This window comes from Cylas formicarius, unplaced genomic scaffold, assembly GCF_029955315.1.
Source record: "Cylas formicarius isolate icCylForm1 unplaced genomic scaffold, icCylForm1.1 PGA_scaffold_10__41_contigs__length_53128322, whole genome shotgun sequence".
NCBI lineage: Eukaryota > Metazoa > Arthropoda > Insecta > Coleoptera > Brentidae > Cylas > Cylas formicarius.
In genome coordinates, this window is record NW_026844214.1 from 12,487,089 (window position 1) to 12,515,014 (window position 27,926).

The following is a 27,926-nucleotide window of genomic DNA, read 5'->3' on the forward strand; positions in this document are numbered from 1 at the left end:
GGTAAACGACTAGCGATAGTAATCTGTATTGTTTCATATGCATTTACAATTATTCTTTTTTTTTTGCTGGCATTTTTATTGAATATTACGATTTATTATTATTGGTCGATTTAAGAATACGATTTTAGGTATATCAGATCTCTTTTAACCCCGAAAAAGTCAATTTTATTGGCGAAACGTCGACCACGTAAGAAATAGATTTTTCGTAAACCCCCAAAAAAACTCATCAATTTATTAATATGGAAAGAAATTACCGATTACCGATTTTACCGTCGGGTTGAAGGTCACCAAAGATGAACAGTGGCGGCGCGCCATGGAATACGTCTCGATGGTTTCAGAATTAAATTACATGTCGCAAATAGTGATAATGCTCTATGAAGACCCTACCAAAGATCCGTGCAGCGAAGAAAGGTTCCATATAGAATTACACTTTAGTCCCGGCGTTAACTGTTGTGTACAGAAAAATCTTCCACCTGGACCCGGTTTCAGACCCCATTCGCGTAACGAGTCTACAGCTAGCAAAACTTCTGTAAGTTGTATTTTTAATGATATAGCAAAACACACAAATAGTTTCTTTTTTCGTGTATTTTTGAAATATTTCCTCAACCAGCGTTGCCAATTGGCAATTCAAATAGAACATTATGTACGTTTTCTGGTTTGACGTAAAATATACATATACCTTTCCTTTACTTAAAAAAAAAGACAGCAAAATACCGCTTTATTAAAGCTGTAATAATAAATATCTTTTTTCTACTCGCTCCGCCCGTGCCAAATAAACTCGTGAGTCAAATGCCGTTTACCGCACTTGTTGCCTAATATACTATTACCTAAGTGAGCTATTTCAAAATTTTACTGCGGATAACTAATATATTTGTTTGAATGACGAATGCGCCACTTTAAATGTCAGTCATACAAAATAGTAACAGTAAAATCTTTTTTTGCCACTCTACATATTTTACATAACCGTTAAGCTATTTAGTAGTTTATCCACAAATCTCCATACACGTCGCTGTACCCATCAGCATCTTATGTTGGAGTCAACATAAATTATTCATCTAGTTGACATTGTTAATTTTATATTTTAATAAGTAATAAAAGAGAAGTGGATAATAAGAATATGACTAATGAATATTTTATCAACATAAGAGAAAGAATGGCTGCCAAAATAGAGTTGGCCCAGCGCTCCTGTAATAATGACGATTAATGTACGATGAATGTTTTTAACTTCAGTTACGGTAAAGGAGATAATAGAACACATAAATACTATAAATAACAATTGTGTCTGGGAAAGGATAAAATTACTATAAAAATCTTAAAGTTTTTAAGCTTCAATTTTCTTATTAGTAACTATTCTACAGCCGTCAATTTGGTTTTACTCATGGTATGAGTACACTAATGAAGTAATCATGGAGCTCGCTAAGCGAATTCTGGATGGCGTGGGCGTATTAATTGATAAAAACTTAAAATGGGGTAATTATATTTGACAACAATAGCATTTTTATTGCACTACCAGAAGGTTTTTCCAAAACAAAAAAAATATATTTTTTAAAACTCATTTATAAAACATTAGTTGAACCGCTTCTATGACATGCCATTCTTCCATGGGGATAAGTACAGCCGGATTACAATATAGTATAGTATATTTGCATTGTTAGTTTTAGTTAGTTAAAAAATCTAAGAACCAATCAACCATAACTAACAAATACGAGCTAATATTCACAGAAATAATATTGTCCCTAAAAGTATGATTAGTTTTTATGTAATATTTTTTTTAATTTTCTTATTTTAATTAAATTGATAATTTGATAAACTAATTAATTTTAGGTTTAAACCTATGTCTATGCCTATGTCAAATATCGTAATACTAGAACTTGTGGTTATGCTTTGAAAGTAAAATATTGTAATATATTATAATACTATTTCTACAGGCTATAAGTAACCGTACAAATAATCATTGATGTTGCAATAAAAACCTGAACTTTTTGAACTAGTTCATGTAGCTTCTCATGAGGATACATTGTAACCTCAAACTCGTCTAATAGCGCTCAGAACTAGTTCGAGATCGTCTTGAAAAGCAAGATGTTGCATATTATGTAAAATTCGTTTCAATAATTGATAAATAATTTTTTTAAGAGTCAAAATACTTCTTCAACGGCAACACCCGAGGACGGCAAGGGGCAACCTAGAATAGAAGAGGAAGTAGAAAACTCCACGTTTGAAGACGAAAGGCTCGTAATAGATTCACCAAAGGCTATAGATTCCCCCACCTACATTTCTCCTGAAACATCTCCCGAAATTTCTACTACGTTTCTCGCAATTAACAAAAGACAGTTGAAAACAAGTTCACCTATTCCTATAGGGTAAGTGCGTGATTTCATTATAGTATTTGCACATCGCCCATAATTTTTTTGTATGCATTTAGAGAACATAAATGAAATCCATTAATAGCAATTGGACACTAGAAAAATCAATATTCTAAGATCTGTTTCCTTTTTTCAAACGTAAATTAATTTCTCAAAGAAACTTTCACAGGCGACTTTGATACTATTTACAAAGCTTTTGGATTCCTCCTACGACGGTTGTCGATAAATTGAATTTAAAAAATATGATTATTTTTTCAGTAACAAAACACGAAATGAAATAACGTCAAATCTATATATCTATCTATTTATCTATCTAAATCTATTAACAATTTTTTAATTGTAGTTTACATTGTTTCTGTGAAATAATATTTTGTAGAGTTATTCAGGCAGCATTAAACAATTTGGTACACATTTAATGGGATAATTTCTTGGTTAATACAAGTCTGAACAGCTACATAGTCGACATCTGTGGAGCTTCCACCATAGCCATGTTAAGAAACACTAAACACTCATGGACTGCCATTATACCTAATATTTTAAATTTGTATCTGCAACTGTAAATACTTCATTTTCATAATAATTCTAGTTACCCTTTTTTGTATATTAAAAATGTTTCTTCTTAAGTTGTGGCTTCCCCAAAACATGATGGCAATTTTAAAAACAATTAAAACTGGCGAAGTATAGGGTTCTAAATAGTCTGTGCAAGTTTCCTTGACAAATAGCACCGCCATTTTTTAATATACTGAAGTGATTTGATTTGAGAATGATTGATGAATGAGAAAAAAATTAGCCGTAGGTTTATTTGTAGACTTAAGTAAGGCGTTTGATTGCCTAGACCATGAAATTTTGTTGCATTTAATGGATAGATATAGTATTAGAGGTAAATCATCCAAGTGGATAAAATCATATTTTTCCAATACAAAGCTGCATGTAATTGTCAAAAATGAAAGCAAAGCTATGAAATCGGAAATTTTTGAAATGAGGATAGAGATAACGCAGGGTACTATACTAGACCAATTTTATTCACCAACTTTGCGGCCGACACTAACATATTAGTACCAGGAGAAAACATATCTGTGGTTACAAAGAAAACCACAAATGTATTTCATGAAACAAATTTATGGGTTAGGCAAAACAAACTAATAGTTAATAACAGTAAAAGAAAGGGCCTTATTATAAATGCATTAGAATGTACAACCATCTACAAAAATTCTGTGAAATGTTTTTAATGCAATCAGAAACTTTAAGAAAGCTGTCAAGGAAATGTTACTGACGAACCATAATCACTTAAAGAATGCTTAGGTTAATTGTATGTATTAATGTTAATTTTTCAAAGAAACTTCCACAGGCTACTACATAGTTTTTATAAAACTTCTGGATTCCTCCTGCGTTGGTTTTTGTTGAGTCGAACTAGCTAACGTTTCGCCAATCATCCTGTTTGTTGACTTGACTGAAACTGGCTCGCATTTTACTCTGTACCTGCTTTTATGTTGTTTGAGGGGGGGCGGAGCTAAATGAGGGGCATAAACAACCTTTCGCGGTTAAAATTGTTAGGTTGCTTATAGATTTCTATAGACTCTCGGATTTTTCGTTGATTTTAAATTGAATTGAATGGATTACATGCAAGAATTTTAGTTTTATCGGATAAAACTTTATGTCCGGTTTCGTGATTGTGTTCGGCAACTGCTGATGAGTTTATTTGTCTTAGTCTTAAGGCTCCTTCATGTTCTTTGAACCTAGTTGATATTTTTCGTGCGGTCTCTCCTAAAAATGTATTAATGTTGTTGTCGACATTATTTCATTTGTTTTATTGTTATTATTATTATCATGAATACCGCAACAATTTCTTCTGCACTGGCCAGTTTTAGAAACATTGTATTTACATTTTGTCTAATATAACAACTAAAAGGAATATGATCCAATTTACTCAAAAAATCTGGTACAACCATAATTTAAAAAAATCTTATATTTCATTTCGGGGATTTTGGTTTTTTCCTTTATTTCTTTATACAATAAAATTTTAAAATTAGACTTGTTATCCGATTTTTTTAATCGGTCTTCATATCATGTGTTATACTGTCATTCCCCGGTTTTTCATTTTTATACCTATCTTTATATTGATCATCATACCTTTGATTTAGTTAAGAAAAAATTTAATCTACTTTCTATAATATTTAAATCTGACACCCATTTAATTTTAATTGATTCATATTTAGTCTTTTTAAAACACTGAAGTTTTAAGCTGTTCAGTTTGTAAAATCAATCTTGTATAGTTGCACAGACGAATACTGAAAAGTTTTGTTTAGAAGTGCCCACACTGTCAGTGGTCACGAAGCTTTTCATTTGGCAAAGTGTTTAACTGAGGAATTGGCCAACCAAGCCACGCAACAAGCCCGAAACTTCGGAAATCGAAAACCAAGCCCAGATTCCGAACCGAGATCGAGGAGCTACGACCATAAAAGTCCCCAGAAGAGCGGAAAAGGTAAGTGATTGTTTAAATGATTATTGCTTTTTATCACTGCGCTATTCTGACCATTGTTGTTATTTATTCCTTTAATGATCATTAACGTGCCAAAAGACAAAAATGAATAACCGTATAAATGTATGTTGTATAGTTATTCAAACGAAACGTACGAACACTTGATGATACTGATTTATCGTGGTTAGTAGCTGTTGATCCTCCTCTGGTCATACATTTGCACAGATATTCAAGAAATTTTTGTTTATTTTATTTATCTGTCTTCTAATTGTCAATACTCAAACTTGTCTTTTTTTAGTGCACCAATAAAATTTGGGTCATTTCAAAGTTACTTTTCTCCCCAGCCGTCTACTCCCTTCCTGCCCACTCGATTTAGATATTTTTTAATTGTATGTTAACAAACATTTTAATTTTAAGTTAGGCTTGTACAGAGTTTTTAAGAAAAAACAATTTTACACTCAATGTTTGTCACTTTCTGTGGAAATTCCTGTCAATAGTATTAGGCGTCTCTGTAAGTCAGTACATAGCTCTATCATCTCTCAGCATTTTTTAAATTCTTGTCTTTATCTCACTCATTAAGTGAAATGCGGAGTTCAGTTTCAAACGTAACAATTACCAATTGACATAGGCGACTCGTACTTTGATCCATATGTTTAATTTGTGCCTAATCGATATTAGTCCATATTTAACTGATAATGTTTTCTACTTCATCCAAGGAGACTGACTATCTACCCATTTGATCCCATAATTAGGTTAACGTCTGGATTTGCACACTTCATTTAATAATTGGGATAGATGGGGCTATGGGATCATTTAGACAGACACGTAACAATGGTGACGAGAATTTCCACAGAACGTGACAAACAATTTAAATAAAATTGCTTTTCATAATACCATTTCCTGAAGACCAGTTCGCGAGAAAATTAACTTTGAAGTTGACCCAAACTCTAGTGGTGCGTTAATGTTGATGCCAAGTTTATTTGATTTAAATTTAATTGAATTATATTCTCTCATTCTGGGCAGATGAAAAATTACATCAAAGTCTGGACGCAGTTAACAGCTCAGGTATGAATTTAAGTGGTTACTTATATGTTTGACACTTGATCGATCTTTTTGTGCTGATTTCAGTTTTTTAACCACCACATACATACATAGTAAAGCTACCATCTCTCCTAAAATCGTATTAACCAGATTAAGGATCATATCTGATATATATTAATATGTACTACTTGACCTATAAAATGAATTTAGATACGTATAAAATATTTTGAACAATAACTAAACTATTTATTCGGTAGCCTTCACTGTGTTGCAACTGCCCCAGCTAATTTAGATTTCTGCTGAATATTTGTAACCCTTTTTTGCAGCTTCTATAATTATACGTACTATTACACACATTTATTGTACCAGTTTTTATGCCTGTTTTTTTAAGTTTTAATTTCAGGATTTTCCATAAAACAACTTGATTTTGTCTTTCGCGGAAGCGAAGTATTTTTTTTTTGCTTCACATAAATTCCGACATAAATTTTAAAAAGCGGCATTGAAAAAGTCTATTTTAACGACACCCATGATCATGTACCATGTTACGCAATATTAGTATAAGCAAAGTAAGTCGAGGATCCAGTAATTTAAAAATGTATATGTTAAGTATACGCAATTTATAAAGCGAGAATAACTTATAAGCTAAACAGTTGATATAACTGAAAACTAATATAAGGTACACTTTTGAAATGCGTTTTATAAAAACCGTTATGATTTTGTCAATTTACGCTTCTGGTATGTGTTATGTGGTTTTTCGCAAAACCGGAAGTGATAAATTTTTTGGATGCCATTTGTCTCAGGCATATAATTAGAAATGAATTACAGAAGGCTTCGCTTAGCATGAGAAAAATCAAGTTGTAAAATAACTCATCTGTTTGGTAAAACCGTGCGTTTGGTGTTTTTATATTTTTACCGGAAGGTACGTTAAATTCTTGCCCTACCGCCTAGAACTTAACGTATCTTCTTGCAGCACTGGGTTGCGTATTTTATCCTTTACTTACACGTTCACCCTTATCGCAAGATATCGAATGACCGGTACTTTCTTATTTTGCGAAAATCCCTCAAACGCTTTGCTTTGTGCATGTTTTGGTGTGATTTATTCCGATTTTATAAATTATTCAATTTTTTGCACTTAATTTTTAATTCATCTAAACTAAAAACTGAGTAATTGTTCATTTTATATATAAAAAGATAAATTTAATGTTTTGTGATATTTTGTTGTTATATCTTATATCTTATATTATATCTTGTTACAAGAGTACGAAAAAATACAAGTTTATGTTGTGCTAATATGACCTTTAAATTAATGAAAATTAAAAGCGTATTGCTAACAAGAACCGAAAGAGTGCATTTCTAATAGCGGATATTCCATCTAAATGCCCCAATAATTGATCAGATTTCGGGTGTAAAGAATAAGGTTCCCTTCCTATAATAAGGCTTCTTGCAATTCAAGTAAACTTAAAGAAGAACGACTTCGTATTCTTCGCCCATCTGTATTAAACGCTGACCACTCCAAAGCAGCAGTATTGTTAATTAATGCTTGCAAAGTGGGGTCTGGTATTCTCATGCACCTCTCCTTTAAAACTTAAAACAAAATCTTCCAGAATTTCTTCAATGTACCTGAAAACGGTCAAAAATCCTCTTGGAAAGATGTACAACTCTGTGTGTGTCTCCAGATAAATTCCAGCCCACACCATAAATAAACTTCCATGATAGCCTACCCTATGATCGAAGGTATACTCTGCAAATTGTGGTCTTCACCATATCTTCTCACGACCATCTGCAGGCTTAATCTCGACTCATTAGTAAACAAAATGTCCCTTCATTCATTTTCATCCCAGCGTTTCATGATTACTGGTAACGCATGAAGACTTTTGTTTAGAAGGTCAAGAACATGTTAATTTTTTTTTAAATTAGCCGAAAGCCATTTTGCATTTGAAAAGTGAGGGGTCCTTTGTGCAGTTTTTTATTTTACTACATTTTTATTGAAACTCAGTTTTCCTTTCAAGAAAGCGGTCGATTGTTGTTTTTTGTTTGTGTTAAGTTATTAGAAAAATAAAATATCACGAAACATTAAATTTCTTTTTTGTGGATAAAATGTGTGGAAGTGCTCCGTTTTCCGTGCCGGTGATCTTTTTTATGTCTTTGGAGTTGATCCGAGAATTTCAGTCGCTCTGCTTGAGTAAGTCTACTCCTCTCGAGTTTTAAAATAGTCGAGTTATTGTAAATAAATTATTTATCTTGTTTACTTTTTAACTGTTTATTTGGATGTGCTACTAGTCTTATAAATTACTTACTGTAGTTTAAATTGTGAATTAATAAAATTCAAATTAAAATTTCTGAAATCAGACACTTTATACATCATTGAGTTTTTCATAAAAACAAGGCATGTTTTTTCCCTTCTTGTTGAAAATTATTTATATCAATTTTATCTTCAATGCTAGTGCTACATTACACTGAAACTAATAGCCTATTCAATAGTGTAACGTGTAAGCGAGTTTAATAATTTAAAAATTAAATAATTAACAGCGTGGAACTGATTGATAGACAACAAAAAATTATTCTCTAGGTTTTTAGTGGAATTCTCGGTGTATTGTTTCAATATTTATATACATGGTTATTCAAACTTGCTGGTCTATTGTTAGAAGCATATGGAGAATGGCTTAATATAGGCTTTTAAAAATTGGGACATTGCAGTATTGCTACTCAAACCACAGACCAACTTCATTTTTTTAAATTGGAACACGAAAATTCCTAATGTGTTTTTAGATAAAAAGTTGAAATTTTGTTTACGTCTTATCAAAATTGGGTTCCTTTTGCCAAACATATAAATGTAAATGAAACTTAAAATTAAAATGGCACCTTCTGTATCTTATTGGGGCAATAAAAAGAACCATTTATTAATTTTGATTTCGCGAATTTATAGTCAAACAACGATTTATTAATATAACAAAGTGAATAGGGGTTTCTGTAGCTCAAAAGTGTGAGTTTCATCTGTTAAACATTTCGTTTTTTCCCTCGTCGGTTCGAATAATTTTTAATGTAATTAATAATTATGCATTTCATTTGTATTGGCGCCTGAGGATATGAATAAAATTTATGGTTGATTATAGTTTTTAAAACTTATCACGTCCTCTGATTTGGATAGAGCTTATTGAAGTTGGTGCATGGTGCATCTTACTGCACTAGACATTGGATATGAAATAAATAAATAAATAAATATTATTTTTGCCGTATTTAAATAACATTATTTATATAATAATATGAATTATTTAATAAATACTATCTTATTCAACTGTCCAAGCGAATCGTCAAGATACTGTTAAAAACTCTTTAAACTAAGTATATGGTATGTTAATTTTTCAAAGAAACTTCCACAAGCTACTGTAATACTTTTTACAAAACTTCTCGTCAGCAAGTTCGACTCAACAATAACCGACGCAGGAGAAATCCAGAAGTTTTGTAAAAAGTATATAGTATGTTATGATACTTTTAGATCAAGAATGAATCGTTCTTTTTATTGCCGCAATAAAATAGAGAGAGTATATATTTTGTTTAGTTTTCATTTTATTATTTCTTCGGATTTTTATGAATTTTTATATATAAACCTATAACGTATTTATTGGCCGCGAGTACAGCACCAAGAAGTTATTCTTTTACTTGTCTTCGCGGTATTAAAGTCTTGAGCTGGCCAGCTGTACCCGCTAGCGCTGTTAGGCGCATGCACCACTAAAAATCACGGTGAATCGGTCGCTCTCATAGTGTTTTTCAAAAAGTGCCGTTGAACGCATCAGGTCATACGCGTGGTGATCAACAAATTTCCTCGCCACCCGAAGCACAGAGGATGCAGCACGGGCCGGCCACTCCGGAAGGAAGACCAAAAGCGAGGTACGGTCAGTTAAATTCTTTTGGTCCTGTCTCGAGTAATTTTTGCGCGGACAAATCATATTTATTTACTTACTTACATTTTATTCCATAATATGATACAGCAGACTATTGTTAAGTCATAAATGAAATTTCAGATTTTTAACAAAAATTCTTTTCGCGAAATTTTCAAAAAAAAAAATTTTTTAGCTCCAATGTTACACAGAAGTTTTCGTAATTTTTCGTAGAATGCAAAAATAGAATAATATACAGCGCATTCCATTAAAAAAAAATAAGGTGTGTATGTGTGTGCCTCGAGTAGATGTGGCAATGCCCCAATGTCCCAAATATTTTAAAAAATAATTTTTAAACGCCTATCGTTTTCGATTCTCGAAATACTCCTAATAGGCCTTTTAGTTTGGGGAAGTGTTTTGCTTTATATAAAAAAAAACAATTTTAAGATGGGCGGGTTCGTTTTTGCAAATTTTAAATTTCGGAAAATATCGTTGATGTGCTTTAGAATATGTTGGTGATGGTAGAACGTTTTACTGACTTTTTTCTTCTTTTTCTTTTTCCTCCGACCTCGCTTGGCTCTCCTCGTGTTAACGCACTTGCGTTCTATTATGTTCTACGACGCACGCAGCACTAATCGATACCGATCTTTGTCAGATTTCCATTAACCCTCCCAAAACCCTACCCGTTCAAACAGTTAATCCGCAAAATTTCAATATTTTAAACTCGAAGAAGTATTATTTTCGATCGATTAAGGAGAATTTGACTCCCATATCTGGGTCGCTCGATATCGATTCATCGAACGAAATCGAGTCAAACGAAAATGACCACGTGTCGCTTTCCAGACCTCTCAGCGCCACAAACGAGTTACCCTTGACAGAACTAAACTTGGCGATTTTCACTTCGGAACTCGAATTTAAACATTCTTGCGAGAAAAATAGCACGAATGAACTACCTTTGTCGGCCATTAAATTCAAAAGCAGGTCTTGCAAACTGCTGAAACAAGACAGTCAAAACGACAACGTTTCCCTGGAAGCTAATTTTGACACCGACATCAAAGATTGCGATGGCGATAAAAGATCCGTTTTGTTTCGGCGTTCCTTTTCCGACCCTAACATTCTTGAAAATGAGTGGATTAACTGCGCGAGCAAACGTTTCCTCATGGAAAAATATAACGACAGCCTTAAACGCGAGCCCAACAGACTCTCGCCCGCCGAAGTATCCCGCATACCTTATAGCTTTTATCCCGAGCACGATCCCGACGTTTCATGTGTGCTTTGCGTCCCCCGTCGCCCCGCGAACCTCTTGTCCTTTTTCACATCGTCGAGACGTGCGGCACGGTCGTTCTCGCACCCCACCGATCCTCCTCGTGTCGCCACCAACCCTTGCGTGTCCTGTTCAGAGTGCGGCCAGACCGTCAAACGCCATCGTCACAGTATTGCCGGGCAGATGAGCTACTTTAAGATGTTGGGATTCAGTTGCGGCGGCCCGGCCGGCTTAAAGAAACTCGTAGGGAGCAGCACGAACAGCCTGTTCTCGACGGCGGTGATTTCGGGAAGTTCCAGCGCTCCCAATCTCCGTGATATCATTTCGAATACGGGGAGCGCGTCAGGTCAGTATCGGACGAAACTACCTTCCTTTCGAACATTAAGTATTTTAAACATACAGCTATTAGATAATGTAGTGGCCTTGGCGTGTGCCTGTAAATTTCACCACCTTACTTGCACTTTGCGCCATTTTCCTTCTAGACGGCGGTCACCAAATACTTAACTCATTTTTCCAGAATATTTAACGAGATCTGAGCATATTTAGAGAAAATACTGCCTTAAAAATGATACATCTAAATTGAAATTTATTGAACGCCGCTAGGTCTTTTGATAGATGACAAAATGAAAAAGTCGCTTTTTCAGGCAGTAGACTGCTAGGTTCAAATCGTATTGTAGACAGTTTTTTCACTATACAATAAACACTAACCAAATTTTCCACTCCTGGATTTTTTTAAACGTGCAATTCTTTTGAACATTTTAATATGATAACAAAAATGGAGAACTTTGAATGGACATTGTTAACCTTGCACAACGATATCCTCAATTCAATACTACAAACATGGTTTACGAAAAACAGAACAAACTTGTGCAAGCGATTTAAACAAAATCGACAACGAACGAACTATTTTGTTGTATGCCAATTCGGGAATTTTTTTTGTCCTTTTGGCGAATGCGCCGGAATTGTAAATTTGTAGTAATTTCAAACTATTTTACAATTAATGAGTACAGTTTGTAAATTTTGAAAGGTATTGTAAATCTGATAATTAATTCTTTCTCAAACAAACAAAGAACCCTCATCATTTTATTTTTCATGATACCTCTTTATGTCAATAACAATAACTGTACCGTAGAAATTTTTAGGTAGTCTTAATTATTATGTAACTGATAAATTTCTAAAATTTACAAAGTATAATTTTTATTGCTGACTGGGTTAAAATTAGTAAAAATAATTATTCTAGCGCATTCGCCAACAATTGGAAACATTGCGAGGTAAGATGTCTAATGTTTTTGGTTGTAACGCAACAATTTCATTTTATTTTGAGTGCAAACGATTAATACATGTGTATTGACCATATGAACAAGTGACGTCAAACTGTACCGGGTATATAATATTTTTTGCTGTGTTCGGAACTGTAAGGGGAATTATAAGAAATGACCAAAAATGACAATTTTCTCATTCTCACCATTTATTATTTATATAAACATATATTTATTTATTTATAAACATATATTATTTATAAACATATATTTATTTTATGTCGAGTAAATTTTTTTGTATAACAGAATTTTAACTTTTGAGTCAGCTTGACATGAAATTACCAAAATTACATGTTCTAATAAAACGGGATAGAAAAAGTACCAACTAATATAAGTCCAGTTTCAGAACAACTACCTGGAAAAAAGGAGCAAATTAATTTATTTATTTATTAAGTTTCGAGCCAAACTAGGTTACCATACTCTTGTTCTGCAACCAACAATCATTTTGAATATGTCCTCATGCCTATAAGTTTTTTGACAACTCTGAAAATGTTTTCATATCCTCGTCCAAAACCATGATTTATTTAGAAAAATAAAATAAAATTTTCAAAATACAACTACGCCACCGCTGTATGAATTGTTAGACCATTTTTACGTATTCTACATATTTGGATTTTTTAATCTCTCACCTACATCTGATGTTATAAACGATATGCAACCGATATATCGCTACCTTAATGTGATGACTCATACTTGTGTTGACTGAAAACGAGGTTTCAAATGACCGCTTATGATGCTCATATTAAATAATCCATCTCAATATTTTTTTCCTTTATCGCTTCAAAAATTATTGCGGTCACTGTATATCTAGTAGTTATATGATTTTAAATAGTAGTATACATTGAGATATATTATGTTGTGATTATTTTCCCTGGTTTATCCACTTTTCGCTGTTTGTTTTTCTGAGAATTTTGTTCTCGCAAATTTTTCGATTTGAGCCGTTTTTTCCAGTGTCGTACTAACGAAACAAACGGTGATAAGCGCCAAGAGACGACTAATTTGCTCTAAAAATAAGAGTTGTTTAGATTCATTTTTAAACTGTTATATTGCTACATTTTCGTGGAGAAGCAATAACTTTTTTATTTTAAATGGAACACTTTTAATAATAAGGTGGTTTTGAATTTCTCGAAATTAATAACCTATACTACATATTTCGAATTTTTTCTCAAAAGTGATTTGTACAAGTCGAAATATATTTTCTGAAAGGCTTGTTTGAGATTGATAAACAGAAACAGGTGGGCCAAAAATAAACCTTAAAACTTTGAATAAAAAATCTTTAAAAGCTTTGTAATTTCAAACGCTCCATTTTTATTTTATCAATAATTTAACAATAATAATATTTTAACTTTATTTTTTAAATATTTTTAAAATATTTTGATACCTTTATCCCATAATAAAAGACCGCCCTTCATATATTTTAAGTTAGTAAATTAAAATTAAATTATTTCGCTATTGTTTCAACCTATCCTCAGACTCGCTAGATAACCTAGACGAAATTAGATTATAGGTTATTTAGAAAATAAAATTAAACACTATATAAACCCACATATTTAGTTCTACATTAAGCTAATGTGGATAAGTATATTTTAAGTAGTGCAATTTTGGTTTATGCGTAATATTTTTTTTTTGTTAAAAGTGTGCAACGCGTGTTATTGTTAATTTATTTGAACAAACATTTTAACAGATTGGAAGGCGACTTTTAAGCCGGATTTATTTAACAATTTAAAAAGTGCTTACTGCGTACACTATGCGTACAGTATTCACATGAAAACCCTTTCTGCAAATTCCTATTTAAAAAACTTTTAGCAATTGAAGGTTTTGGTGGCGTTCCACCAATTAGACCCTTGGAGACGTTACACAACGCTCTTTCGCTAAAGCAGATAGACATGTTTTTGGATCGTATGACCACCACTCCACTGTATCGTACTCCTTCGTCGACACCGCCGAAAAATCCGTCAACGCCGTTGCCTACACCTACGAGCAGTTCAACGGGATATGCTTTGTCATCTTTGCGATGCGAATCCCAAAAACTACAATCACCTTGTAACAGTAAGTAACCTTTATTTAAATATATATCTCACAGAAATTGTAAACACGAAACATTTTCAAAACATTAATGAGCTTCAAAGTTTGGGGTTGATTAATAGATACAGTTTGGCTAAAAACTAATATTTAAAATTTGACTAAAAAATCGTAAATGGTATATTATAAGTGTGGTGTGATGATCATTAAATGAGTGGCTTAAAAAGTTTACCAAACGTTTAGTTTGTGGGTACACTTTTTCAAAAACAATACGGATACATTCAAGACCACAAAATGACACTTTCCGCAGACTGATGCCCAATTGGGTATATCAGAAAAAATTACAGCAGGGTATACCAATAGACCACATTTTATATCCCAATCACAAAAAAAACTCGTCTTATTCGGGGTGGCCTAACATGTATCCTAACCTAATAGCAATTTTCACTTGATTTTACTTAACACCACTTGTCTTTTTTATGAGGATACATACAACCCCGCACCAGAAAATATGAAAACTGCATACAACACTCTAATCCGACAAATGTCTAAAGTTAGCAATACTTTCAAGAAAAGAATATTTCGAAAATTGTGAGTACATGTTTTTTTTCATTTTCATAACATAACATAAGATGTTATTGTTTATAAAACCTATCTAGTTGTTGCACCATTAGTATTTAAATATGCCACAAATTCTAACTTTTACTCTTAATAATAGAATGTACCAATGTGCAGTCTTAATAAAGTACCAGAGAAAGTGATAAATGCAGTCATAAAATATCTAAATTCACAGTCCATCTAATTAAGGAGGCTTTACACCTAAAGCAGATCTAATTGACTACCTGAATAAATTATCTATCATTTCTAAATGTCAGGTCTGTTTAAACACTTTTTATATATTTGCGAAATTAAAATTAGGTTACATTTGTTTCAACATGTTATTTAAAAAAAACTAAAGTTTAAGTGTCACAAAAGTTATTGAAAAATGACAAATTTGATACTTGCACTTTAAAGATCGCAATAAAAAAACTATTTGAAAACTTTGTACTTTGCCCACAATATTCCGTGCCGTATAACGTCAATAACCTTGTATATCGTGAATCTCTGTACCCATATAGTCAAAAACAAAAATTCATAGTATTTGGTATTTCGGCAAGACTTTAGGATGCTACAAAAGAGAGTAAGAAAAGCCAATAATAGCATTGAGGTTGCTGGTCTGGGGATATATAACAGGTGGTCGGATGCAATTAACAAAGTATTGTTGGTTAAGTAACCAACTTAAAAGAATGATGTTCTGGCTGTGACCTGTTATTATAATGTAACCTAACTTTTGCGCTAAATATGTTCTCATATATCGTGCAGTTCTTTTTCCTTCACACATTTTTCGAAGTATTAGCTGTATAATTATAATATGCTAAATATTAGAATGTTATATTTCTATGACATCTCTTTTTACACAAATGTACAAATTTGCAAATAAAAGTCGAGCTCATACGGGGTTAGTTAGTTAAATATATAGTTGGAATTATTAAGGGTAAATTTACGAAATTTAGTATATGGGGGTTTTTAATTAGGCTGGACCAAGTGTTGAGTTATGCGACTTTGCCACATTTATGTTTTTTTCCTAAGCTACCAAACCAACACCTTAGCTTAGAGTCGAAATTCGAGCTCAAACACCAAATGAATGCTCTCCAAAACATCGTACAGGAATTTGTAGCCCGGATGCCAGTTTAAACATTTATTAAAATAAGAATCTTTTTCGTTGTTTTTAAATAGATTTTATTGTTATTTAAATTTACCAATAACTATAAATATGCCAACATCACCTATATCACCATTGAAATAAACTTCCACAGGCTACTGTATTACTTTTTACAAAACTTACAAACTTACAAAATGCGAGCGAGTTTCAGTCAAGCTATGAAAAAGTCAACAGGATGATTATTGAAACTTTAACACGTTTTGTAAAAACCATTGAACCTAATTGGAAACCCCCGTATACTAAATTTCATAAATTTCTGTATATTACATTCGTTATTTCTGTTATTTAAAGAAGTTTTGTAAACCATTTTATTATTTATGTGCTTAAGCTTGTTTTATCGTATTTTCAAAACTTTTTTTTTAGGTATCGGCTGGAGTGGTCCGCCAAGTTTCGTATCGAGTAGCGGACCCTCGTCGCCCGGTCTGTCGGATCCAAATTCCAAAGAAAGTAGCGAAATGTCGTCGAGCATCATAAGTACTGACGGGTATAGAAAAACCGGCCATTAAAAAAATATAATATCCCTCGAACTTTGCTTATTAGTTCATGTTTTGTTTATTTAATTTCGCACTGTATTTGACGCACAAAAAACATTATTGGGGTTTTGATCCACTCTTCTGGAAGGGGAAGAACGCAAGACAATTTCGAGCGTTCCCTGTGAAGCTCTAATTTGGTAGTTTTTAAAAATTATTGATAGGGAAGTTTGTACAAACCGTGGTAATAACTTAAATAAATATTTTTTCGTCGAATCAGTGAGATACTTTCTGTTTCTTAATCTAAATTTAACATTTGTAAAACCATAAGTAACGCAAAATTAGAGGTCCATTCTGCATACCCCTGTAAGATTATCTGTAACTTTACACAGTTGTTGCGATCCTGCATGCTAGTTTTGTCTTACCGAAATGTCAAAAATCACTACAGATTTAAATAGGTAAAATTTTATTTATTTTATTTTTATGAGATTGCCAAAGAAACGTTAGATGGAATACCAAACGGATCAAATGGATCCGTTTGGTATTCCACAGCGTTTATTCAAATATTTAGGCTCAATAAGCAATAGGCCATGAATTTAATAAACAGCTTACATTAATATATTAGAATTAGAAAGAAAAACTCTATTTAACTTGTCAGTAAGTAAATAAATAGTTATGCACCCAAGTAACATTTTTTGTGTTATAATGGTAAATGTTACATTTCGATTGCTCTTACAGATTACTATTTTATACCTATCAATTGTTGGCGAAACGTTTTCGTTACTCTTGTAAAACCTCTATGACAATTAAATAGAAAAACTTTGAAAGGTAACGGTGACCAAATAAAACTTACCCCCATTCACATGTAAGAGGTTCCGTTGCCTTTATAAACCATAATTAACTTTTATAAGGGCAAGAAGTTTTCGTTACCGCTATAAAATCTAGATACAGTGTTTATAAATACCAAATAAAAACGCCGCTTTTCATTGCTCTAAAGTTCAGAGTAATGAATTTTTACTTTGAAATTATTAGAAAAATGTGTTATTAAGTAAAAAAAAATATCGAATAATTTAGTGTTTTACCCTAACTACAATTGAAGCGCTCTTGCTTTCAGCACTTTGAAAGATACTTTTGGTAAAACCCTTAAAGTTACAATTATGTTTCATGATTTTTTTTTAAAATTAAAATTATTCTGATGATTTTTTTTTAAAGCAATTTTCACAACCTATTTACAATACTTCTGGATTCCTCCTTAACTGAAACAGTTTCTGTTAAGCTCTGAAGATGTCAACAGGATGATTGGCGAAACGTCAGCAAGTTCGACGCAGGAAGAATCCAGAGGTTTTGTAAACTGATGGATATGTTTGAAGAAATATAACTTTAAGTTTTAGGAATATCGCTTTTTAAAAACTTATAGTTTTATATGGGCGAAACTTTTATAAAAGTTCAATTTGTGTTTTCTGGCAAAATCTAAGATGATGTTGAATACTTATAGTTTTATAAGTTACCAAAAAGGTATTTATAGAAAAAAATCGTAAACGCTATAAAACTAAGAGTAACGGGAAACCAATTGAACACTATTAGTGCGCAAATGTCAAATTACAATTGGTGTTTATTTATTTGTTTTTGATAGAAGTGTATTTAGTTTTCTATAAATATGTATTTATTATTATAATTTAGTTTTTTGCTAAGGGGTGTTGGTTTTTAGACACCTTAAACACCCAAAGGTTTCCTTATAGAACTATAAACATTGTTACAAAAGCTAAGGTTTCCTGTAACTCCTTATAAATTGATATTTACCTAATAATAAACCCTGAAGTTGCGAAAAATGTTAGTTGGGTAATTTTATTAATTTTCAAATTTGAATGGCAGCTTTTTTTTGAAGTCTGAGGTCAAATAAAAATTCAGTGAAAACAGCTTCCTGGGTAACTGTAGGTCGGACTACTGTGAACAGATCAAAAATGGGCGTTGAAAATGAGGAAATTTTGATTATAAATGAAGAAGGGGCAACAATAGAAAACTGAGATTTTAAATAACAATTAAAGGTTATAAAGAGAAATATCGTTAAGTTACAGTTGCCAATTCAATTATTTACAGCAGATGCAGAACCTACCTATTAAATAATAAAGAAATTTAGTGATTTTCTTTTAATTGTTCCATATTTTGAAATAGAGTAGTCTTCAATCATAGCTAGCTATATTGTGTTGATCCTCACTAAAGCAACGGAGAATTTCAAAGATTACTAGTAAACCTAAAATAGAAATGTCGCATGTTTGGCCAATGATTTTCCACTTAAAAAGTAGTAGTTGGGATCATACATAATCGCTACAGTTCGGGTAGTCCGCTTTTCTGAAAGTATTTGGAAAATGTTGCGATGTGCTGTGGCTTTATAAGTGCAGGTAATTTATGTGTCAATTTGTTTTATTTGTGTTTTGTTAATTATTTTAACTGCAATATTTTTTTTACGTATTTGAAGCATCTCCGAATAGTTCAAAACATCGTTTTAATGATCGTGTGTAACAACTCTATCTCTGTGTAACTAACTTTCAGGTACTTTAACAGTAATGTTTCAGTTGGTGTTAACGGTTGGAGCCGTAGAATTAATACTCCTAGAAAGAAGGCTGGTATATAAAAGTAGTATAAAGCCGATCCACTCACAAAGAAAAAGCAAGAACCTACATGTGTTTGATTAAGAGATAATTGTGCATGTGCATGTAGACTATCAAAACAAACTTACCTGTGCATCATAATATCAGAATTTTTTACATCAAATTTTTAATTGCACAAGAAACAACGTCTAAAGGTATTTTTACACATATCGCTCAAATTTCAAACGCCGCCAAACGCAGAGCCGCTATTCCTTTCACACTTTCTTCGTGAGGAGTTTCCCTTTCTATCGTGTTATAGGAGTATTAATTCTATAGTTGGAGCATAAAATCACCATTTGCCATCTCATATCTTGCGTTCTTTATTTTAGCCAGTCTATAAGACATTGTTTTAGTCTTAAAACTAAAAGAACTTCTAACTTTCATTGTCTTTATTTGACTTAACTGTACAACTTTTGGAAGAGATGAATGATCAACTACTTTCAAGTGAAAGCTAAATTAACTCCAACAATTATGATTGGCTTCAAAATTTAAGTACTACCCAGTGTATAGAAGTTTCCTATATACTCAAATACTGATAGAGCCGTTATTTCTAGTAGGACGTCTAGAAACGGTAGACAGCCGTACTTCTCTTTCCAAATGGCAAATTTAATGGAACGGTTGTTTATAACTCAAACTGACTGACGTTTTGCCAATCATCCTGTTGGCTTCTTCAGAACTTAACTGAAACTGGCTCGCATTCTTCTCTACACCTGCTTATATATTGTTTGAGGGGGCGGACCTAAAGTAGAGCATGAACATGTGTTAGGAAACTGCCGATGAGTTTATTTGTCGTAGTCTTAAAGCCCCTTCATGCTCTTAGTTGTTATTTTTCGTCCTATCTCTCGAATGTATTCTTTGCCGACGATGTTGAAAATAATAAATCTGGTTATTTCTAAAGCGCTTTTGATATGAAAAATGATTGAAAAATATCTAGGTTCAAAGAACATGAAAGAGCCTTAAGACTAAACAAATAAACTCATCAGCAATTCCCAAACACAATCACGAAACCGGACATCAAATCTTATTCGATAAAACTAAAATTCTTGCATGTAATCAATTTTTCTACCATTGCAAAATCTAAGAATCTATATAAATCTATAAGCAAAAAAACAATCCTAATTGCGACTCAGGTTTTTACCTTTCACCAATATGGGAATCACCTATCCAAGACAATGTTCATGCCCCTGCGTTAGCTCCCCCTCAATATATAAGCAGGACAGGTAAGTTTCAAACCATTCCATGTATATAAACAAAAAATAAAGGCAATGGAAGTTCGACAATCTCTTGGTATTTCTCCTGAAAGTTATTGATGATGATAGTTATTGATGAACATGTTCATTTGCAATACATATATTAAGTATACTTATGTAAACCTAAATTGTATAATTGGGATTTGTTTAGAATGAATTTGGACGATCTGTCAAAAATTTTTCCCACCGTTCCTGGATTAGATAAGGAATTGGACGCAATTGGAATCTCTTTGAACAACCTTGACAAAGACATATCGGGGTCCATGGAGTTTTCAGAATATTACGCCAATTTCGGTAAACCTCAAGGTATGTATACAGCGATCACCAAACTCGATGGCCTATTACAAGTTTATGAATAATGGAAACTGGCGATGTCTAGCTGAAGAAAATGTTACTATAGATTGCAAGTAAAAATTTGGAATGGTTACATTGTTTTTATATTGTTTAAAAAATTGGTTTGCTTACCATTTTCAAATCTGAAAAAAAAACAAATTGCTCTCTTGATTGATTTCTCTCAAGAAATATTGAATAACAATTATCCTAATAATCGTTTTTGGTGCAAAAATTGTAAATACTCTTGCCTTTGCAATAACAGAACCACTAATAATGCTTTACTGGCGCTTATGTAGCCAGATCAATGTTTAGTGCATTGCAGCGTCGCCACATCTACTCGAACCAGACGCTTCATTTTTTAAATGAAATGCCCTGTATATTAATGCATTTTTGGATTGTGTGAAAAATTCTGATACTTTCTAAAGTTATTTTTTTACCAGAGAGATGCTGATCATATTATCCCATAAAACTTCAGTTATCGCCTACAAGGTATTTCCAAAATTATGCACATTTTGCAAAATATGTAAATGTAAATTAAACGTGAATTTTAAATAGTGAAAATAAATGAACTCGATGAAGAATTTGTTGATCAGCAAACACGTAAATGCAGGAGAAGGATTTTTGTCTTCTTTTATGTAATTGGATCACAGCAGTTTCTTGCGGATTATGATTGCATCATGTCGTTTCAGGAGTGAAGCATGGCAAAAATAGAAAACGTTAATTCTGTATAAATTGTTTCTAAAACAAAGACAGCAGAATCTTTCCGTGACCGGTTTAATGATCCAAGAGAAATCCAAGCTACTGTTCTACGTCTACTACTTCTTCTTTCCATACAACCAGCGCCTGGTTGCAAAAATGTACAAGGTGCTTTGGCATACGTTACTTAAAGATTTCAGGCGAAAAATTGTCATCACAGCCTGAGCTTGTTATAATCCTTTGAAAAAAAACCTATAAGAAAAAAGATCTTTAACTGTCGAAAGATCAGATTTACAACGCCTACGAAACTGGTTTATATTGGAAGCTTCTTCGTGGGAAAATACATAGTGAACAAATAGATCCAGTGAACTGCCTTTGCTTTAATTAGTTAACTATATCGCTATATGTATAAATCTACTATATCAGTATTATAATAGTATATAATAATAATTGATTTCCGCAATAAAATACAAATTTACGTTTAATTTACATACACTATATTTATTACGTATGCATAATGTATCTATTGCATAAGCAACATGTGAATAATCTTGCAAACACCATATATGCGGTAGTAAATCTCATGGCATACTATGATACAGCAGTGTATTGACAAGCTGGAAACAAAATTTCAAATTTTTATTGAGAGGGTTGAAAGATAATTATTGCCATGATAGGTGTTCTTCGCGAAATTTTCTAAAAAAACATTTTTATCTGGAAAATGAAGTCAGTCATGGCCGCAACTAAATTCTTAAATGCCATTCCATTGTCCATATATTTCTAATAAGCCGAAAAATGGGGGAAACTGTTGCGACATGTAAAATCAAGTACATTTTGTAGGCGATAGTGGTGAAATCACGCCCATCTCCTGCGGCTCCGAATTTGATTTTAATACGAACGATGCGACCGCCGGATCATCCTCATCCGCTCCGGAATACGATCTTACCGTAACGGAAGATATCGAAAAAGACGACTTTGTCGACAATAACGAAACGATAACCTGCGAAAGTTTTAAACCTCTTCAAAAAGTTTTGAAATGCGCGTTTCTAGAAAACAACTTGGGACTTTATCGAAATTCGGTTTGTCCTAAAATAATGTCGAGTTTGTCGTCAAATGTCAACGTATGCACGAACGATCTAACTAAAATGGATTTATATAATCTGAAACCGGTCGATAATAGTGTAAGAGCACAGTGTTCATCCAGTAGCGGCACCGACGGTAACAAGATCGATATCGGCGATTTGATAAAAGACTTCGGAATTTTCGAAAAGGATCAGTCTAGCGCCAACGTGAACGTATCGAACGCGACCTATTTAAAGTGGAAAACTAACAAAGAGAAGTTTATGGACAAAAGTTTGGAAAGTAAAACCGATAACATAGATTTCGGCAAAAATCTAAATACGGGTCGGACCAAAAACATTGAAAAAGATAACGAATTGCTTACGAAACTCACTCCTGGAGCTACGGTGGTTAAGGAAAGTTATATCGAGCCTCCGAAAATAGGTAGGGTATCAAAAAGTTACCATGGAAAGTCCGCGGCAACTGGAAGTTACATATATGCGACAAATACGATTAGGCGAGCTAGTGATAGTGAATCGCTGACTGGTAAAATGTCCAAAGAATCTCAAAATGAATCGAAATTTAAAGATGGAAACGAAATTTTTAGAAGCAAACCTCAATTTATGACTCAAAGGTCCCAGCCTTGTGACGACAGTTTTAGAATAACAAATAGTTTTAGGAAAACTTCTTTAACAGAGGGGGTAAGTAATCTATTTTTAGTTTACTCTTTTTTTTACTTAAGCTACACAAAAATTATAATATATATAATATATAATAGAATGAATCTTGATATCATTTATCAGTATTCAATAGAACAGATTATTCTGATTACAATCGTATAACACACTCTATATTAAGTTTCAACTTGTTTTGGAGATATTGGCATAAATAGAACAAATAACAGTTGTTTTCATATTTGCTCCAATAAAAATAAATTAAATTCTTTTACTATTCTAAATATGCGTGTGAGCACCGCGTTCCGAATTGCCTTTTAAATAATTGATTACCACTTTCTTTGTCAAAGTTCCATAATATTATGATAAGTTCTCTTCTGTGTACCTGTGCAACAATTCTAAGCGGAAATATAGGCGGAAACTAATGTTATGAACAGACTCAACAACCACAAAACACAAAGAACAGTAACACAAGTCAAACGAAATTATAGAATATAGTTTTTCTATAACGCGACGACAGTGCCTCTAAGGTGTACCACGATCTATAATGCATATGCATACTAAATGTTGCATTGCCGATATACGGCATTAAATTCTTACGCAGAAGAGCTCTGAAGAGTAGCTTATACTCAATTTGCGTTTCTGAAGCAGCTATTCGTTGCAAAAGGAATATATTCTGAATAAGAAATGGCAAAATTTTCAAAAGAAATTTCAGTTTTATGGGAACGGGCATTGGATGGAACCGTACTAAATATAAACAAGCGGCCTCTAGGTTCAGAGTTCGGCAACCTGCGGAGTGGCAAAACCAAAGCGCAACCCCCCCCGATATTATGGATATAGCATGTCAATAAAAACATTTTTTTTCTATATTTATTTTTAATAATATATAATATACTGGATATGATATAAAAGCACTATTTAAGTTACATTTGAAAGTGTAGCCCGCATAAAAAAAATATTTTAAAAATGGCCGGCGTCCGAAAAAGTTTGCCGATCCCTGCTCTAGATGGTATGTATATACTCTAAGATTTATAAAACCACACCAAATGTAGGGTATGGCGTACACCGCAAAGGTTTTATAAAGCTAATAAAAGTACTGGAAGTCCTTGGCGGTGCTCTCTCGCACTCCCGCGTTCCGGCAGCTAAGAAAGTCCACCAATGTATATAAATTCTGCTGTGATGATAAATTAAGTGTTACAAAAAGAGCAAGTTTAAATAGCAAGGACCGTGTCACCAATGGTTTTTATTTCATGTTTTTGTCTAGGATTTATTGACCTGTATCTCGTATTTTGTCTATCACAGCTTTCCTATATATCTATTTAAAAATTCCACTGCACTGGGACACACTTGGTTGCTAAACAAATGTAACTAACCATACGGAAGTAAATTTCCTGCGTTCCACGGCCTTGCTACTTTCTCGCAATTGCATATAGCTTCTCGTTGCCTTCGAAGTATTATGGCGTAGATGTTCTGTGCTTAGAAGTGTCAACAACATTTAAGGTGGTTAAAGTGCCCCTTCTCTTATTTATATTTGCTAGTGGCAAATTTTTGATAACTTTTCTTAGAGAATAATTTAAGACAATGTGTTAAGATCCGTGTAAATTGATTTGATAAACTGATAAAATCACCAAATTTTAAATGAATTAATTATTAATTTGGTGTGGGTATGGTTAGTTGCACAATGTGTGCAGGGAAACTTAAAAGGGAACTTCCCTTTCTAAAAGACATAGACGAAAACTAATGTCAGTGTCTGCAACTCAATTTTCATAAACGGTAAAAGCCTTACATGTAGTTCCATTTTAGAGTTATAGGCTGTTTTTGGAAATTGGGCATTCTTAAAAATCGCTGGAACTGTTTTGTTATGGAACGTTTTGTGTTGCCATGAAAATATTTGAAAACTACCTTTTTACGAAAATTTAATGGTTACAATATAATAATTGTAAAACTAATAGATAATTAGTAACCATCCAAAGAAATGATTTTTTATGCAACATCCATTCCAGATATTTTGCACTAGTTTTCTTGGAAAAAGTTTTGAACTTTGGATACTGCCACCCTAATACAGGAGGTAAATGCCTGGCCAAAATCCGATTTTTGTAAAGACGCTAGGTTTAGCTATACATGAACTCCATATGAGTTACAAGAAATAGTGGTTTTAGGAGCAGTTAAAAATAATTTTTCAACGCCAATATGAATGTTAAAGAGACCAACATGACTAGCAAAAACTATCTTTAGAAGAACTTTATGCCACACAGTACCAGAAAAGTGTAATGGTACAGGTGGCTCCTAAAAAAATGTAACCGAGTACGCCTTTCCCGTTGATTCTTTGAAATTTATTTGAAGGGTTAAACTAAAACCTAGCGTCTCTACAACGAAAATCAGAATTTGGCCACGCATTTGCCTTCTATATTGCGGCAACACTGAATATACTGTGTATACTTTTTTTTTTGAAAAGGTAATTTTAAGTTCTTTTAAATGATCCAAAAGTACACAGGGTCTCATATAAAAAACGTTTTTTTAATTTTATATTTAAGCCATTAAATTCTGACATTTTCAAAAAACACCCTATAACTCTGGAACGGTAACAGATATCGCCGTGCGGTTTTTACTATTATATTTTTATGAAAATCGAGTTGCAAACACCTACATTAGTTTTCGTCTATCCCTATTTGGCCCACCCTGATCATAAAATGTGTTATGAATTTATTCTAGGTTTCTAGGAATGCTAGATTTACAACTACAAGAGTAGATGAAGCAGAACATGCCGCTTCAGTTGGCCTTCCTTGGATTCCTTCTACTATCGTTAACTCACAGGTGGAAGAAAACAAGAGAAACGACGAAGAGGAAAATGAGTAGGAATCAATTAGCAAATTTATTGTCCTTTTCCATTAGTATTTTGAAAGCTGTATTTTCGAAACAGTATTCTGAAGGTATTTTTATTTTTTAATTTCAATTCTTAACTTGCAATTGTTTCTGATGCTTTTTAAAACCATGTACTATCATTGATAAAAATAAATGAACAAGAGAGGATAGTCAGTACTTTTATAAAATACAATTAATGTAACGTATGTTGAGCGGATTTCTAACGAATGCATTTCAGACTAAAACGAATACCAAGAATGACCGACCTAAAAAGTTATGAGTTTAACCAAAAATAAAAAATACAATAAAAAATACAAAAAACAAATACCGAAAATTAATTCTGTTAAACTCTTTCTTATACATTGCTGGCAAATGCAGATATTGTTCATTAAATCTTCTGCACGTTCTTGAAACAATTCTTTGGAACTCACCATAAAGTAAAACAAATTCAAAATATCTTCGCTTGCATAATTATGTGCCATCTTGCTTTCTCAAACGAATGCAACTTTTAACAACGAAAATGCGATAAAGTGAAAAATCCAAAGGCATCTAGACATGTGAGTTACTTTTTATAGGAAACGTCACCATGGCCGGCTAGAGCCTGTTACCCAGATGAAATGTGATTACTTTAATTCGCTTTAATTGCAATATTTTGGTTTTTTGCTTGTAACTTGAAAATCAGTGAAAATAGATATACCATAGTTTTTTACTTTTAGATGGCAAATTCATTGCTCATTTAGTTGCCAATATAAAATATGGAGTGTTCCATTTAAAATTCCCACGTAACGTGGATTTTTATATCTTCCATATGTGCCTTATCTTATGAACATATTATATTATGATAACGCAATGTAATAAGGAACCGCAACCAAAAATTCAAGTGTTTATCTGTACGGGTTGCGAAAATAATTATGATTTTATATCGGTTGTTGCCAAATTTCTTAAAACGTATTTTTTATCTCCTTGAATGTTCAAGGTAGGTGTAGTACATGTAAATTAAAAAAGTTCCAGCATGTTTCCCAGAATCAAAAAATGTAATAATATACAGGGTGCTCCATTTAAAAAACGACTACTATATCTGACAACACGGCATGGCCAAAAATATTTTACATAGGTAGCTCATATTCGCTTGCATAAGTAACCAACATTGTAGGGTTTTACCGTAATTCATTCTCCATAAACGTCTAATACGACACTCACCGTTAATAATTCTGCATATAAACTAGATACTTTTTGGTGGCGATAGAACTTGGGCGGAAATAACAGTCCACGATCTAGAGCATTTAAGTTTGAAAATAAAATGACATGAAAATCCTAAAAGCAACATTCATAATTGTACGGAATTTGCGTAACCAATATTAGGGGTGAATTACAAACATAATGAGAAAAATATTTTATCAAAAATTATTAATTGTATTAAATTTTGCGGAACTTTCGAATTGGGGACATGATGAAACTTCCGAGAATCTCAAGATATGGACTTATTAATTTTTCGACTAAGTTAGATACAACTCCCAAAATAGATACGGCAATTATTCGATATTTAAGAGCACTTCTAAATTAATTCAGAATGTTACAGTGCTCGAACACTTTCAAATTTTTCCCATGAGCCACCACTGATTAATAAAGTATGCTAACCGTGGAAATATCGGAGAAAACGTTCCAATCTGGTCAACTGTAGCATTGTATTTTTTCTCGTTACGTTTTACGGAGTCGATTGCCGACATCCGACGAGAATTATACTTTGTGGGCAACGAACTAGCATTAAATTTTGACATTTACAAAATGTTTTAATGTTAAGTTGAA

At 32.8% G+C, this 27,926-nt stretch overlaps 1 protein-coding gene across 8 annotated transcripts in view; it reads left to right on the forward strand.

Moving 5' to 3' along the window:
* Window positions 1–26,425, forward strand: part of LOC132708170 (inositol hexakisphosphate and diphosphoinositol-pentakisphosphate kinase) — a 54,489-nt gene extending 28,064 nt beyond the window's left edge. For 4 of the 8 annotated variants that reach the window (XM_060680315.1, XM_060680312.1, XM_060680310.1 and 1 more), the window contains exons 15-24: window positions 284–529; window positions 2,134–2,360; window positions 4,670–4,845; window positions 5,866–5,907; window positions 10,391–11,371; window positions 14,151–14,393; window positions 16,492–16,612; window positions 20,648–20,802; window positions 22,366–23,285; window positions 25,971–26,416. In XM_060680315.1, the coding sequence (XP_060536298.1) occupies window positions 284–529; window positions 2,134–2,360; window positions 4,670–4,845; window positions 5,866–5,907; window positions 10,391–11,371; window positions 14,151–14,393; window positions 16,492–16,612; window positions 20,648–20,802; window positions 22,366–23,285; window positions 25,971–26,114 (3,255 nt within the window). In that variant the 3' untranslated portion in view covers window positions 26,115–26,416. Of the gene's footprint in view, window positions 1–283; window positions 530–2,133; window positions 2,361–4,669; window positions 4,846–5,865; window positions 5,908–10,390; window positions 11,372–14,150; window positions 14,394–16,491; window positions 16,613–20,647; window positions 20,803–22,365; window positions 23,286–25,970 lie in introns of all 8 variants that reach the window. The other 4 variants (XM_060680313.1, XM_060680317.1, XM_060680318.1 and 1 more) reach the window with 3 other exon arrangements.
* The last annotated feature ends 1,501 nt before the right edge of the window (window positions 26,426–27,926 follow it).